Source organism: Myotis davidii, unplaced genomic scaffold (assembly GCF_000327345.1).
Source record: "Myotis davidii unplaced genomic scaffold, ASM32734v1 scaffold27, whole genome shotgun sequence".
Classification (NCBI taxonomy): Eukaryota; Metazoa; Chordata; class Mammalia; order Chiroptera; family Vespertilionidae; genus Myotis; species Myotis davidii.
The window spans coordinates 3,516,530-3,534,461 of record NW_006297821.1 but is presented as its reverse complement, the minus strand read 5'-3'; the positions used below and the strand labels follow the sequence as shown (position 1 = coordinate 3,534,461).

General features: G+C 40.4%; 1 protein-coding gene across 1 annotated transcript in view; it reads right to left on the bottom strand.

Moving 5' to 3' along the window:
- Positions 1-8,169: 8,169 nt before the first annotated feature.
- Positions 8,170-17,932, bottom strand: part of MAP3K13 (mitogen-activated protein kinase kinase kinase 13) — a 95,806-nt gene continuing 86,043 nt past the window's right edge. Inside the window, 4 exon segments of the mRNA XM_015570433.1 lie at positions 8,170-8,341; positions 8,726-8,884; positions 10,960-11,118; positions 15,330-15,521. Coding sequence (XP_015425919.1) covers positions 8,170-8,341; positions 8,726-8,884; positions 10,960-11,118; positions 15,330-15,521 — 682 coding nt within the window.

Here is a 17,932-nt window from a genome sequence, read left to right as displayed (position 1 = left end):
CCCCCCCCCACCATGCACAAATTTTTGTGCATTGAGCCTCTAGTGAAATTATAAATCTCCAGGAATTCACAGGAGTGTTAGGACATTGGACTTTCCATAGAGCGTGTAATTTCAAGCCAATTTTATCTAAATTTTAGGGGGTAGGGAAACCTCTGGTGGAATATAGTCTATAGAGGCAGTTTCTCAAAAAAACATCTAAGGATATATTTCCTCAAATATGTATAGACTACCATCCCTGGAAGCTAATGAGGTTAACCTAACTTCCAGCGAAGGCTAGACACATCACTAAATGTTTCCAATTGCATAATCTTCTTCTAGAGCACGGGTCCTCAAACTACGGCCTGCGGGCCACATGAAAATACAAATATTGTATTTGTTCCCATTTTGTTTTTTTACTTCAAAATAAGATATGTGCAGTGTGCATAGGAATTTGTTCATAGTTTTTTTTTAAACTATAGTCCAGCCTTCCAACGACCTGAGGGACAGTGAACTGTCCCCCTGTTTAAAAAGTTTGAGGACCCCTGCTCTAGAGCTATTCTATTACCTTCAGATTCATGTTTATAGTGATCCCTCTAGACCAGGGGTGGGCAAACTTTTTGACTCGAGGGCCACAATGGGTTCTCTAACTGGACTGGAGGGCCGGAACAAAAGCATGGATGGAGTGTTTGTGTGAACTAATAGCAATTCAAAGTAAACATCATTACATAAAAGGGTACGGTCTTTTTTTTTTTTTTAGTTTTATTCATTTCAAACGGGCCGGATCTGGCCCGCGGGCCGTAGTTTGCCCATGGATGCTATAGACCATGAAGAATTTACACTTAAATGATTGTGAAATTACAGAAGGTTTCTCCCAAATATGCCATTTATCATTTATTTTTATAGAGAAAGTTATATTATAACTAGAGGCCCGATACACAAAATTCATGCAAGGGGCTTGGCCCTCGCAGCTCCCGCTTCGTCTGGAAGGTTGTCTGGAAGGTCATTTGACTGTCTGGTCTAATTAGCATATTATGCTTTTATTATTATAGATTATTTAGAAAGTGATTATCCTGACTATCCATTTATAATATGCTAGATCAGGGGTCCTCAAACTATGGCCCGTGGGCCACATGTAAATACAAATATTGTATTAGTTTCCATTTTGTTTTTTTACTTCAAAATAAGATATGTGCATTGTGCATAGGAATTTGTTCATAGTTTTTTTTTTAAACTATAGTCCGGCCCTCCAACGGTCTGAGGGACAGTGAACTGGTCCCCTGTTTAAAAAGATTGAGGACCTCTGTGCTAGATCTTCATATATATGTTGACTCTGACTGACAAAAATTAACTTTTGTGTACTGAACCTGCCAAACAATGCTATCAGAAAGCCAAGGTTTAGAACATGTTGTCCATTATTTGATAGCAGTCTTTGACAGTATCCTATATAATAAAAGCCTAATATGCAAATCAACCAAATGGTGGAACAACCAGTCACTATGACATGCAATGACCACCAGGGGGCAGATGCTCAACACAGGAGCTGTCCCCAGCCTGCAGGGCCCAGGCCAGCCAAGGCAGGTGCCAGTGGGGGCCCCCCAATCACCCCACCCATCAACCCACAGATCAGCCCAGATCGCCAGCCAGGCCTAGGGACCCTACGCATGCATGAATTTTGTGCACCAGGCCTCCAGTCTAAGCTATAAATGCAGGTTTGGTTGAGCCCCAGGTATTGCTGTTCTTTTAATCATCAGATCAAAATCATGAGGTAGAAAGAGTATTGAGCCTTAAGATGCCAAAGACCGACAATCAAGAGTTGTTAGACCAAAAAAGAATAAGAGGGAGAATCAAACTTAGGCCTTAAAGTGTCCTCTTCATACAAAAACCTGCCAGTGATTCCAGTACAGTATACTTAAAGGAACCAGGAAAGAGAATACCTCCATCTGGTGGTGAGGAATGAGATATGATATGGCAGATCTATTTATTTATTATTTTTTAAAAATAAATCTTTATTGTTGAAAGTATTATATATGTCCCCTTTTTCCCTCCTATTTATTTTTTAATTCTAGAGAAAATAAACCTCTTGATATTTAGCTTATGGGTGTATGGGTTAGGGAAACTTAAAGAGAACATCCTGAAGATTGAAACCTATTAAAAAAGTGAATTTCCAAAAAGAAGTTTCCTCTTGTGAAGAGGGAACAGGATATGTGGGAAGACAGCAGGTACTGATTAATCATGCTTTCCCCAAAGGTATCATGTGACTGGTAGATGTTAATTTTGGAGTTCCATCACGTACACTTAGAATCTTTATGTAATAGGAGTTCCAACTGGCACTTAATCTGCATCTCAGACATGTGTGGGCATATGTGAAGCCAATTTGACAGAGACCGAGGAGCCTCTGAGAGAAAACAGTCATGCAGGAAGGATTCCTGCTTTAACTTGACCTATAAAAAAGCCACCATCACTGGGGGAGAGCGGCACTTTCCACTGTTTCATTAAAATACCTGTAAGATGTTGCCATAACCAGCACTGCCCCATTGCTTTTAACAACGTGTAAGCCAACAGGGAAAGGAAGAGTTCGTTATGTAAACAGGACAATGTGCAGCTTTGGAATCTTGTAAAGTCCAGAGCTGCAGTTACAGCAGGAAATAACAACTCCCATGGGTGGTGGCCGTGCCCTAAGGATACGGGGGCACCTGGTGGATGCCAGCCGGGGACCACAGTCCTTTAGAAGAAAGCAGTGCTATCCAATAAAGGAACACCTGGCAGATGCTAGGCGGGGACTGCTGTGTCCAGCCAGAGCCAGTGGAAAGCAGAGCAGATGCTGTTCGTTTGAGGCTGACACCCTACTCTTTAAGGGGATTTCCCCCAAATGGATGTGGAGAATGGAAGGAGGGAGTAGGGGGTGCCTCAAGATACTTACATCCCCTGTGAACAGATAAGAGAAAAATCCAGTAAAACCTAGGTTATCACCATTAATGGGATCCTCTTTACGTCCCAGATCAGGCTTGGGACATAAAGAGGACATTTAGGTTTTTGACTTCTCCAGCCTTCCACTTATTCAGTAAATAGCATTGAAGCTCTTGCACCCAAACCTTGCTTCTTTTCTCTCCCATAATATAGGTGTCAAAATGAAGTTGAGTTAACAGAAGAATGGATCAACAACATGTGGGTATATCCATTCAACAGAACATTACTCAGTCACATAAAGAAATGAAGTTCTGACGCATGCTACAACATAGATGAATCTTAAAAACATTCTAAGTGAAACAAAGTTAAATGAAGGATCTAGAATAGGTAAATTCATCAAGCAGAAAGTAGAACAGAGATTAGCAGGGGCTGTGGAGAGGAGGGAATGAGAAATTATTGCTTAATGGGGTGATGAAAAATTTTGGAAACAGATCAATAGTTTCACAACATTGTGAATGTAATTAATGCTCCTGAATTGTATGGTTAAAATGGAAAATGTTATATTATATACTAGAGGCCCAGCACACAAAATTTGTGCACAGGGTGGGGGGTGGGGGGGCTCCCCTCAGCCCAGCCTGCACCCTCTCCAATCCGGGACCCCTTGGTAGATGTCCGACTGCTGTTTTAGATCTGATCTCGGGGATAGGGCCTAAACTGGCAGTCGGGCATCCCTCTCACAATCTTGGACTGCTGGCTCCTAATCACTCACCTGCCTACCTGCTTGGCTGCCCCTAACTGCCCCCTTCCTGCTGGCCTGGTCACTCCTAACTAACCCTCCTACTGGCCTGGTCACCTCTTACTGCCCCCCCGCCAGCCTGGTTGCCCCCAACTCCTCTCCCTGCTGACCTGGTCGCCCCACACAGCCTGCTGTTCAGTCATTTGGTCATCCCTCAATAACCCCCTGCCAGCCTGGTCATAGTCAGCCAGCTTGTGATGGCATGAGGGTTAATTTGCATATTACCTCTTTATTATATAGGATATTTTACCTCAAAATAAAAAAAGAATGAGTTACAGCCTCTCTTGAGGAATATAGAAGCAGGATTTCAGGGGGCTAAGTAGCAGGAAATCATAGATTCTGAGTCAGTAAAGACTTAGATGTGGTAAGCCCAACTCTTGATTGGCACAGAGTCCTGTTTCCTGCATCCCATGTAAGGGCCCACTTCCAGACTAAGCACCTACTTGCTCAGAACGAGACTACTTTTTGTTTGTTTGTTTGTTTGTTAATCCTCACCCAAGGATATTTTTCCGTTGATTTTTAGAGAGTGGAAAGGAGAGGGAGAGACAGAGAGAAACATCGATTGGCTGCCTCCTGCGTGCACCCCAACCAAGGCCAGGGAACCTGCAACCAAAGTACGTGACCTTCACCAGAATTGAACCCGGGATCCTTTAGTCCACAGGCTGACGCTCTATCCACTGAGCCAAACGGCTAGGGAATGACAAGACTACTCTTGAGACAGCACAGTTTTACAGTGAATTTAGTGCCTCTGCAGCTCCCCTGAATTAATGGTGGTCATAGTGGCACTCAAAAGGAAATTAGAATGATGCAAAGGCAGAGGGTGGTGGAGAGCTTAGAAGCAGGGCACACGGTCCATCTGGCAGCTGGGATTTGGGACCAGGCTAAAATGGTTTCTAAAGACCGATATAAAATGTAATTGAATACCAGAAGCAATAAGTGCCTACTTGGAGAAATGTTATTGCTTACGAATGAAGCAATAGCTGTGGCAGAATCTAATATTGTACTGAAATTGGTTGCTTTGTTCGTTTGTGCTATATATGCTGCGTCTTCACACATGTGCCGCGGATGAGAAACAGATGAATGAAGCATTTTCTCTTAGGCTGGGGCAGTGCTCTGGACTGACAGTTTTGGTGGAAGGTGGAAACGATGGCCAACAACCATTGATTAATAACTGATGCTGATAAGATTTTGTTAGCAGGCAAGAGGAGGTGAGGCCTCAGGTGCAAGACTACTACAGCAAAGCAAAACCATGTGCAAATAACCAGCTCTTCTCCACCTGGGTGGCATAACGTCAAAGTACAATTACATCTTATCCATCCCAGGAGGTCATCAGAAAAAGTACCCAGAATGTAACAACCCAAAGGAGGCTTAATTTCTGTAGCTTTGTGGGAGGTTCTCTACAGTTTACAAATCATTTGCACTTTTATGGTCTCACTTGGTCCTCAACAAAACTCCACCAGGATGGGAAGATATGATTATCTTTATTGTTTAGATGAGTAAAGCTGATGTCTAGAGAATGTAGTGAGTTATCCAGGATCATAGGACAGGGTTTGAGACTCAGGGCCTAATTCTAGAAACTAGCAAGGATAGCAGATTTGGGGGCTCTTTAAGGAGCAGTACAATTTTATGTCGGGAGAAAAATGTGGAAGAATTAATGGATATTAAAAGATATCCAATGTAACAAGTTTTTCTTCTCTCTTCCTTCCCTTCCCCTCCCTTTCTTCTTCCTTTCATATTCTTGCTCCAAAAGAACCTTTTCTTTTCTGATCTCATCTGTGCTATATATGCTGCATCTTCACACATTTAGCACTGCATGTGCTGATAAAAGTGAGTTGGTACAAGTGAGGACACCGACTGTGGGTGCTGGGTTGCACCATACTGTGCTTGGCACATGTTGGGGGCTTCAAACATGTTGCACTGGCTAAGAAGTGATATTCTGGGAGCACTCAAGTAAAATCTGCTTAGAAATTTAAGTTTTCCAAGTATATACAGTTATACTGTCTCAACAGCTTGTGACTTAGCATGCTCACAAAAACTGCTTTTCAAAACTGTGGTATGTATAGTTTTATGGGCACTGTGTAGTAAAGGAAGCAAAGCTGGGGTTGCAACCAGACCCTACGCTGGAAAGATTTCCTAGAGTGCTCACTATTGTTCCCTTTCATTTCACAAAAGGCCCTAAGATTTTTTCTGAGCACTAGCAGCTATTTGACAGATTTCTTCTCCATGCCCCACACCTACACGTATTTGGATAGGCAATTGTCGTAATCGTTTTAAGGGAGTTTACTTGAATGCATATACAAGAACAGAGGAAATGGTATGAAGTCAATCTCCTACATCCTCTTATTTTCTCTAAGACAGTGGTTCTCAACCTTCCTAATGCCGTGGCCCTTTAATACAGTTCCTCATGTTGTGGTGACCCCCAATTTCATTGTTACAAATTGAACATAATTAAAGCATAGTGATTAATCACAAAAACAATATGTAATTATATATGCGTTTTCCAATGGTCTCAGGCGAACCCTGTGAAAGGGTCGTTCGACCCCCAAAGGGGTCGCGACCCACAGGTTGAGAACCGCTGCTCTAAGATCAAACACTTTTCTTCCATAGGAATTCCTTAGAAACACTAAAAAACTATAGGGGCAAGCCTAATTAAATATTTAAAGACACAGTTGTGGGAAGAGCTAAGTTTGTGGCTGCATAGAAAGTATGTTGGAACTTTGGGCAGGATAAGAGTCTCTGGCTTATCTTTTCGTGGGAACTGCCAGAAGCCCTGTGACTTTATTAAGAAATTCGCAATGTCTGGTGGGCAGAGTATCTCTATGTCTGTCAGATACCTGAGAAGCACATACTCTGAGCCTTGGGTAGGGACAGGTAGTAAAACATATTGGAGGACTTGTTTAACCCCCAGGATGATGCCCCTCCCAGTTCAGTACTCTTTCTAACACAGACTTTCCTGGTAGGTAAATGCATCCCCCACTGCAGATGAGGGAATGATGAGGAATAGATTGAAACACCGATTGGTAATAAGATGTCATCTCTGAGAATGAATCTTTTTTAAAATTTTTTTAAATTTATTTTTTACAGAGAGGAAGGGAGAGGGATAGAGAGTTAGAAACATCGATGAGTGAGAAACATCGATTGGCTGCCTCCTGCACACTCCCTACTGGGGATTGCCCGCAACCAAGGTACATGCTCTTGACCGGAATTGAACCTGGGACCCTTCAGTCCGCAGGCCGACGCTCTATCCACTGAGCCAAACTGGTTAGGGCGAGAATGAATCTTTGAAATGATACTGGAAAATAATGTGGAGATGGAATTCATCTTACAAAAATTCACTTAGAAGCACAGTACCATGAGTGAGACAAAGCTATATGATAAGAAATTAGGTAATACTGTTGCGAAATCCTACAGGCATAAAGTTATAACTTAGGATCATCACACTTATTTCAAAATCCATAGTTTCACCCTATTTTACTCCTTTTGCTATTACCCGGGTCTGGGAGGGATGAGGACCTCATGTACACTTATCTCCGTCCACTCCCTAACCATGTTGATAGTGGTTGGACCACCAATCCTTAGGACATCTGTAGCATTTTCATTTAACAGTGACAAATTCTTCCCCGCTCTGCACCTATCAAGAGGCGATGTCTATTTCTCCATCTGGGTTGGCCTGTGACTTGCTTAGCCAAGGAGACATTAGCACGCATGATACACACCCAGGCTTCAAACTCACTTGTGCACTGGGGCTTGCCCCTTGCTGCATTTGTCACCCCGAGAACACCGTGTGAACAAGCCCAAGCTAGCCTGCCACAGGGTAAGAGGCCACGTGGAGAACTGAGGCCTCTAGCGAATAGCCAACCAGTCGTCAGACTTGAGAATGAGGCCGTCAGGAACCTGCCAGCCTCTCAGCCGACCTTGCAACGAACGGCAGACATGTGAGCGAGCCCAAAGCTGGCAGAAGAACTGCCTAGCCCAAATTCCCGACCCACAAAATTGTGAGCTAAACAAAAGCTTATTGTTTTAGCCATAAGTTTTAGAATGGCTTGTAATGCAGTAAAAGCTAACAGACACATTAAATGATATTTTATTTGGTGCTACCAAGTGACATATAAAGTTGGAGAAAAGGTTTTCTCTGGGCCTGATTCTATCATGGGCTCTTTCTGGTATTTAACTTCCCTCCTCTGTATTGTATTTTTTCTTCTTCAAAGACAGTAATACGTTCATGAAGTTCAGTAGTAATTCTAATTTGCATATATGTACATTACACTTTTCATATCTTCTTTTCCTCTTTTCTCAACAGTTTCATCAGAACCCATTATGAAGACCAGATTCTGATATACATTCTTTTCAAATGAGAGAATACTATATGTGCTCAAGAAACTCCAAAAGGTCACATGTATGAGCATCACAGTTACTGTTTCACAATGGATGGAGTTATATAATTGCTATAAGAATCAGAATGGCTCTCTTCTAAGAACTACTTTTTCTCACTGAGAGTTCCTTGTCTGTTTGTTCAGTAATAGTACCTGGTAGAAAGTTTCCAAACTTACCTGAGACTTGAAGTAAGTTTCTTGTGGGGTGGCAAGAACATCTGCAGACGCGATGTCCAAATGCATGAGTGTCTGCCGGAAAGAAGGTCGGTTGCGAGGTTTACTTTGCCTAAATGTAGAAAAAGGCAGCTTGTGCATTTCAGAAGGTATGTCCAGGAGGATAAAGATTTTATTCTACTCTAATAAAAATGAAAGCCATTTTGACTCTATGCATGGCTGTATCTCAGTGTTGATGAAATGAACACCAGTGACCTGTTTGATAATAATCCCTTAGGACTAGTAAAGTAATAATAGCTATTATTTACTAAGGCCTCCTATTTCAACATGTACTAAATTATTTATTTATCAATCGTTCTAAGGCTCCTGGTTTTTATCCTACCAGGCGATTCACTCCCAATACACATTAGAGACTTCCCTGCAGTTCTGAAGAAGTTTTAAGTATGGTTTTGAGGAGGAAGGTAAAATAGAATATTGGGAGAAATATATTCCTTACCATGTCTGTTTCATAAGGATTTTGAATCCATCAGGGCAAGTGGAAGGAACTGGAAGATGTAGGCTATTGCTTCCAACACCCCAGATAATGGCCGAAGAGTCTACATCTTTATAAGGGATCTCTCCTGTCAGCAATTCCCAAAGCACCACACCAAAGGACCTGCAGGAGTACCAAGAACATGCACCGAAGATGTTTCAGAAAGGCTGGCTTGTATTTTAGTTCTTTATTCATTTTTTTAAAAACATATTTTTATTGATTTCAGAGAGGAAGGAGAGGGAGAGAGAGATAGAAACATCAATGATGAGAGAGAATCATTGATTGGCTGCCTCCTGCAAACTCCCCACTGGGGATCGAGCCCACAACCCCGGGCATGTACCCTTGACTGGAACTGAACCTGGGACCCTTTGGTCTGCAGGCCGATGCTCCATCCACTGAGCCAAACTAGCCAGGGCTCTTTATTCATTTTTTAAAAAATATATTTTATTCATTTTTTACAGAGAGGAAGGGAGAAGGATAGAGAGTCAGAAACATCGATAGAGAGAAACATCGATCAGCCGCCTCCTGCACATCCCCCACCGGGGATTTGCCTGCAACCCAGGTACATGCCCTTGACCGGAATCGAACCTGAGACCTTTCAGTCCACAGGCCGATGCTCTATCCACTGAGCCAAACCGGTTTTGGCTCTTTATTCATTTTTAATTGAATGTGTACCCAGTTTTAAAATTCTAATACTGCTACAAGAAAAATGGAAACAGCCAGGAAAACTCTAAGAAAGAAAGCCACTGAGAGGTAACCAGCACTACCAATATTAAGACGTTTTATAAGGCTTCAGTGATTAACTCTGGTGCATGAACAGACAGCTACACTAATGAAATGGAAGAGAAATCTAGAACTAGACCAACTACATAGAGGGATTGCATATATGATAAAAGTGACATCTCCAACCAGTGGGGGAAATTGATTATTTAATAGATGCTGTTTGGACAACTAGGGAGAAAATGAAATTTATATGTTATCTTACATAAAGATGAATTCCTAATAAATCAAAGATTTAGTTATAATAATGAAACTAGATTTCCTGAAAAATACATGAGAATTAAAAAAAAAAAACTTAAAGTGGTGAAGGATTTTCTGATTATGAAATCCAGAAGCCATAAAAGGAGAGAATGATAAGCTAAACTGCATTAAAAAAAATCTGGCATGGAAAAAAACTCTAAGCAAAATAACAAAATGTGAAAAGTAGTTATAATTCATATACACAAAAGGCTAATCTTCTTAATATATAAAATATTCATAAATTGATAATAAAAATCAGAAAGCAAAGAATAAAAATAGTTCACAAATAAGAAATTACAAATGGTTTGTAAACATGAAAAAATGAACAACCTTACTTATAAGAAGAAGAATACAAATTAAAATTGCTCCAAATATACTTTTTTTTAAAAAACCTACATGGCTGGCAAACATCCAAAAGTTTAACTTTGTTGGTGAGGCTGAGAAAACACTCTTACACATTTCTGTTGGGAACATAAATTGGCATAATTCCTAAGGAGGACAGATTCATAATAATTACCCAAATTACCAGTCACTCTACATTTCTTCTTTTTCTTACTCTGATGTTACATGCAATTTTAATATATGCTATTATTTTAGCCTAAAAGTTATTAGTAGTCCATTTTACGAATGGAAAAAAGCAACTACAGGGAAATACACTGTTAATAGCAAAGATTTGGAGGAAAAAGTGATAAAGATTCTAAAAAGGTCACCACCAACAAAAAAAGCATAGCCCATAGAGGTGTTTATAAAAGGGTAAATAGCACTATACAACTCAAATACGTCTAACTATTCACATCAGTAGGTCACAGATATACATGATGGTCTGAGTCACCAAAACAGGTAAACTTTGTTCAAAGTATTTTATTTAAGAAGGTGAGAATTATGTAATGTAAAGTCCAGGAAGACTTTTGTACTAAATGGTTATTTAAAGTAAACGTTCCATTTTCCAGAAAGTTTAGCATATTCTTTGAAGGTCCTTAAAACTGATGCTTTACTGAATCATCTTAATTCTATCCCAACCCTTCTTACCATCGTGTTGGGTAATATGGGACTGCAACCAACCAGAAGAGAGTAACACTGAAGACTACTTGAGGAAAGGAGAAGTGTGGATGGAGGAACATGCTGACAGGGTGAAAGTGGGAAAAGGTTTTCCAGTTGGTACAGACGGTGCTGCTCACCATATATCGACTTTTTCAGAGACAGGCTCATTTCGTATCACTTCTGGCGCCATCCACGCGACTGTGCCAGCAAAGGACATCTTGGTACTTTTATCGCTGAGTTCCTTGGAGGTACCAAAATCTGAAATTTTTACTGCATCTGTGTGAGTCACTAAAACACTTTGAAAAGAAATAAGAGAACATCCAAATCATTAGTACTAATAAAAAAACATGATTCAAATTGGCAACTGAAGACTTTGCTGCCCCCTATCTTGCAGAATTCAGCTTACCAGCTTCAATATTACTAGGACATTAGCGATACACTAGAAACAGCACCATTCATACTTGTGAGGCAGCATAGCATAGAGGGCTTTAACTATATATATATTTGATGTTTTTTAGAAAGAGAGGAAGGAAAAGGGAGAGAAAGAGAAACATTGATTGGTTGCCTCCTTTACACACCCCACCTGGGGGCCAAACCTACAACCCGGGCCTGTGCCCTGACTGAAATCGAACCGGTGACCTTCTGGTGCAAGGGATCATGCTCAACCAACTGAGCAACACTGGCCAGGGCCATAGTGGGCTTTTACATCTGGTTCTATCCTGCCTTCACCATTGTGTAAGCTTTGCCAATTTATGTAATTCTCCCACGCCATTTTTCTCATCTCTTCCTTCTAGTTGTAGAGTTTACAGTCAGCCAGGCTTCCTATGGTTCTGGATGAAGTCCGTATTGTTTCTCTGAGGTATTAATCAATTGTGAGCGGCCTTAATTTCCCGGTGTTTATCTCTGCTGCCATCTTAGTTTCTCCCAGTTCACAATATCTTATCCACAATTTAAAAATGCAAAAAGATCTAAAAACAGTGTATAAATATTTTTTCATATGCATAAAGCAAATACACTTTATTTACTCCACTTTGTGTGCCTACCATAGGTTTCGCTACAGATATATGAATGTGGCTGATTATAGGGTGCTGACCCAGTCTTTGCTGGGGATGCAAGATAATGAATGCACTGTTCCTGAAATCATCTGACTCCCAGAGTTTTGGATAAGGAATACGGGCCTGTAATAATGCCTCATGGAAATTTTGTTTGAATTAAATGAGATAAGTAAAGCTCACATGCTCAATAAATATTGGTTTCCACCCTGCCAGTCTCAGACAACCCACTAAGAAAACACTTCTTTCAGAACACTGTTGAAATGATGGCCAACTAAAATCATGCCTGGGACCATGATACTAGGAAGTTGTATCCTGGGATTCTACTAACAATGAGGAAAAGCAGGAATAAATCTAAGCTTAAGTAGATTCACACATCTCATGTTTTAGTTTTCATAATAGTTATCTGAAATGTGACCTGGGCAAAGTGCTTTTGCCAGCTTTAAAGATGAATATAACCTGGGACTAATACAACACAGTAACATCCTCACACACTAGACGGAGTTCACTTGAAACAGCCTGTTTAGAACTTAAGAATGAATGTCAATGAGTTAGGGTTGCAGAGGCTTAATGATCTAGAGACCTATTTTTAACAATAAAAAGGCTTAATACTCCAACAGTATCAGAATCAAGGAGGTGAGAAAATAGGAAACTTCTTAGTCTATCTCCTCCCTTCTCTGCTTGAACCAGGGACTTCACATTTGCCCCGTCCCTGCCAATGTGAAATAGCTATTTACCAAACAGCTCAGTGCTTACAATTGCTTTAGAATACCTTCATCCACATCCATGCCCTGGTTTTTCACCTGCTATGTAAAATTCACATAATTTAGGAATTTTGATTTAATGGTGCTAGTGTTGGTGGAAATGCATAAAGATGAAAGTATCATGGGCTATTTGCGATAATTGGAGAATTGATGGTATCATAAACCATGAGAGTCAGAAAAGGCGATAAACCCCTAGAGGAAAAAACACCAGAAACTTCCCTTTCTGCCTCTTATGTGTTGCTCATTATAGGACACTAGAGGTCTGGTGCATAAAATTCCTGCACAGGTAGGGTCCGTAGGCCTGGCTGGCAATGAGAGCCGACCTGTGGGGTGACCAGCTAAGTAACTGCCCTGCCAGTTGGGGCCTGCGAGCTGGGGTAGCTCCTGCATTGAGTGTCTGCCCCCTGGTAGTCAGTGCATTGCCGGGAGCCGGCCCATCCTTGCTGTTTCAAGGGACCTGGCATATATGGCATACTGTTCTTAATATATTTGCTCACCTTCGTGGCACTATGTGTTTTAACCAAGGTCACCTCTCTGAGAAAGGTTTTTGCCCCAGGTAGGGATTTTCCCCTGAAGTTCGGGAGGGAATAAAACCTCTTAACTGCCAGGCGGGTAATTTATCACTTTAACTACGAACAATCATGCTTAAGTACCTAATCTTTACTCCCTGGAATGGCGATAAGAAACGCCCTAGCCTTTGGAATAGAGAGTGATAGGATTAGAATCACCTGGTATAAATACAGATGCAACAAGACAACAGGAGACAGAACTTAGAGGCAGACCTCAGAAGACAGAACTCAGAACCCAGAACTTAGCAGACAGGACCTACACAGCACCTAGAACTTCGCTGGAGATCCTGACTAGAACTTGGCTAGAGATCCTGCCTAGGCTGCTGATCCACTGAACGCTGTCTCCGCGTCATTCCTTCTTCGCCGACTCCGTCCACACCTTTGGGGACCCCTGGACCTGCTGGGGCTGGACCCCAGCAGTGCATGTCATAGCGACTGGTTGTTGGTCGATTTGCATATAAGGTTTTATATAGATAGATGACGAGAGGGAATGGACATGAGTGGGGACAAGAGAAGATATGATTTTGAAACTTTTGTGAAATCTCTGAGACAAAGGTCATACAGCCTAAAGACTTAATGTGGGTAACAAAATCTCTCTTTACAGCAAGCCAGACTGATCTTTGTTTTTCAAAATTGTCTTGGAACCCAAAGAGGCCAAGGCTGCAGGGGTTCAGGGTGGTACTGATAACAGAGGGAATGCTTACTGGGTAACCAACTTACTCTAATCTTTAGGTGACAGCAGTTAAAGAGAGCAGTGTGTGATTGTTATGTATTCTACATATTCCTGCTTCCTTTTCTACAATTAATTCTCAAGGAGAACAAGGTGATTCAAAAGCAGACCATTCAAAGAGGCCTTTGGCAAGTATTTTATGTGTATGTAGTGGGTGACAAAAGCATCCATATAGACAGAAGGAATGAACACTATATAATAAAGTTATTTGCAAGTAAATCAAGAAGAAGGTTGTTCAGTGAGCTAACAATGGTAATAAACATTATTGAGAACTATGGTGATAAATGTGGCCGGTCTTTGAAGTTTATAATCAAGACTGATTTCTATCTTCCATGGAGAAGAGGCAGGATTCCTTGTGAATCCCTCACCTTCACATGATGACTTAGGAAGCAGTGGTCTTTGGTCAAAAAGTTCTGGGTTCAAGTTCTAGCTCCATGACTTCAGGCTCTGAGCCTAGTTTCTCTTATATAAAATAAAAATAATGATACTTGTCACATCTATCCCACACAGTTTTTGCCAAGATCAAAGCAGATGTGATCATGGATATAAAAATATGTTGTAAACCATAAAAGCACATGCAAAAAAGATTAATCCTTTTCTGTTTCTCCAAACCAAAATGTGATGAGAAGTGATACAAATGTTTAAAAATAGGAGCAACACTGAAATATACCAGTTTATCAATTCTTTTATGCAATTTGAGGAACTGATAAACACTCCTCTTAAAGTGGTTATTAGTAGCCAAGGAATCGTTTTGAAAACAGAGGTTACTAGAAACAGCTTTGCTTCTCTTAAATAATCAGTTTGTATTTTTCTTATAGACACTGTGAACTTTATAACTATTTCTTTCTTTCTTTGCTTAGACTTTAGGAAACTCAGCACCAAATATGGAGTCCACCTCTATACCACAGCGGTAGAGAATCCTATGGTATCCATTTTGTGAACGAGCTTTAGTTCTAACATTTTTATTTACTCTTTGCCTCTGTTTCTTATTCATTCACTTTCACCTGACTGTATTAAGTGCATTTCTGAAATTCACTTTTAAAAAGTGTTTTTCTGGAAACACACAGGGAAATAACAAGTCAAGCCTCCAAGTGAGGAAGTTTGGCATTAATTATTCAAAATGATTAATTATTCAGATAATGAATTGTTTCATAATTGTACAATTACAACGCAACAAAAAGGTAAGACTAGTGTCAGGTGCCTGAACATATCTGCCATCTACATAGGTAAGTAGGTCAATAATAATCCAAAAGATACACAAATAGCATTGCCTACTATGCTGGCTTAGCTGAACCAAAAGTGTCATGTCTGAAAACTTCAACTAAGGTTGATGGAATTCCTTATTTCAAAGCAATAAAACAAAATGGCTGAAAAATTAGCTCCAGTACTCACTTAGGTGATTTGAGATCACGATGAATAATTTTGTGAAGATGCAAATAATTCATTCCACTTGCGATTCCTGTGGACCAGTCTACTAGCAATCGAGGCGTAATCTTCCTGCCCGCTCGCAAAACCTCATAGAGTTGTCCATGGGCACAGTATTCCATGATGATACAATAACATGGGGCCTGAGTACAAACACCCCTTTCAAGAAAACACAAGCATGGATATAATACACACATAGAAACAAACATACACGCATACTTATTTATATCTTAGGAGCATTTCATAAATTTAATCACTAAGGCCAATTCTCTATCCAAGTTATTTTTTACATGCATATAGATAATCATTCCTGATTCTTAAATTAGCATTAAAACCCTTTAGTCTACAGATTTTCTCTACTATGCATAGCGACAATTTTAGTTTTGTTTTGTTCACTCTGGGTATCTACATGCTATGCTATATCTGGGGCTTTTTCTGTGGGGACATTCCATTTTGGGTCAAAGAGCACCCTCTCCTGAGGCTTTGTGTGGGCTAGATATTGTGTTGTTCTGATTAAGAATAATTTAAATAGCTTCCTTTCAGAATTACATAGAGGGTTTTATACATAGTGTGCAGAAATATAATTCGAATAAAATATTGCTATTTTTGCTATTATTTTGTTGAATTTTAAGTCACTCAAATTTAAGACTAGCTAGATTGAGGGTCAGAAAAAAAGAATCAATTTTCTTTTAAAAAATATGTTTTTATTGATTTCAGAGAGAGTAAGGGAGAGGGAGAAAGGGATAGAAACATCGATGAGAGAGAATCATTGGTTGGCTGCCTCCTGCACACCCCCTACTTGGGATCAAGCCAGAAATCTGGGCACATACCCTGCCTGGGAATTGAACTGTAACCTCCTGGTTCATGGGTCGACACTCAACCACTGAGCAACACAGCTGGGCTCAATTTTCTATTTTATATGTCTCTAGTGATGTGTATACCTGAAACTAATATAATATTGTATGTCAACGGTAATTAAAATATAAAGAGTGATTTAAATAAATTCAAAAAGAAGTTAAAAAAACTTTTAAAAATTTCTGTATTATATAATCTTTGAAAAACATTTCTGTTTAGAATAAAAATAGCATTACACAACGTGTTATATATCCATGCAGCCTGTATTTCCATCAATTCTTACATCTCCCATGAAGCCTTTCCTGATCATTCCAGCCCAAAGATCTTTCTCTTCTCTCAATTCCAATGCTACATAGCAGCCATTAGTTTTCAGATGCGATCTGATATAGATTACAGGCTCATTGAAGTTCTCATCTGTCTACCACAAGGCCTAGACATTCACAGCAAGCCCTTGACAGATAGTTCTTAACTTTACCTTAATTTTCTTTGATGATCAAACCTTCACATGAACACATGCAGAGGCCTGGGGTAGGAGGAGGGGCACTAACATGAAAGAACATCTTCTATTTGTCAGGCGTGTTTACATGTTTATTTAATTGTTTTATTTAGTCTGCTCCAAACCACTGTAAGATAGATATTACCTTTTCCATTTTTTTATAGGTAATGTTCAGAGAGGGACAGTGACTTGTCTTAGATCAGACAACTAACGAGGGACAGTGGGATTCAAATCTGCCTGTTTAACTTCAATGCCATGCTCTTTCCACTCGTACACCACACTGCCTCTGTTATCCTCCTTCACTGCAGGATAGACAAGCATATTGGGGATTCCTATATTAATATTGTTAACTTATAGAAGTGGGAAGAATCAGATTAATTCTAATTCACAGTTTGGTTCTGAGGATGAGAAAAGAGAAAAAAAATATCACCGCTGCAATTCTCTGTGTCCCATCCTTAACGGTATGTATGTATGCCTTCCTCTAAAACTTTCCAGAGTAGTTATTGAGAGCAGTCTACCTACAAGGCACCCAGCTAAAGTCCTTAGCCAGCTCTCAATTCATGTCCTATTTCTTAGGCTGCTATAAGTGATGAAGGACTTTAGAGGCTATGATGGGCCCGACTGGCATAGCTCAGTGGTTGAGTGTCATGGTCAATTCCAGGTCAGGGCTCAGGCCTGGGTTGAGGGCTTGATTCCCAGTGTGGGGTGTGCAAGAAGCAGCCAATCAATGACTTTATCTCATCATTGATGTTTCTATCTCGCTCCCTCTTCCTTCCTCTCTGAAATCAATAAAAAAATATATATATAAAATAGAGGTCATGATGGCTTGCAATCATGTGAAAGTCTTACAATAATAGCAGGTTATAAAGAAATTAAAGCCCTAGCCGGTTTGGCTCAGTGGACAGAGCGTCAGCCTGCAAACTGAAGGGTCCTAGGTTCGATTCCCATCAAGGGCATATGCCCAGGTTGTGGGCTCGAGCCCAGTGGGGGGCTTGCAGGAAGCAGCCAATCAATGATTCTCTCTCCTCATTGATGTTTCTATCTCTCTCTCCCTCTCCCTTCCTCTCTGAAATCAATAAAAATATATTAATAAAAGAAATTAAAGAATTAGTCTTCATTTTCCCTGCTTTGCTGTGCCTGTCAAATGCCACAAAGCTATTTCTATTGCTCCCCAGAATTTTCTAAGTTACCCAAAATTTTCATCTTGATTTTCAGTGGA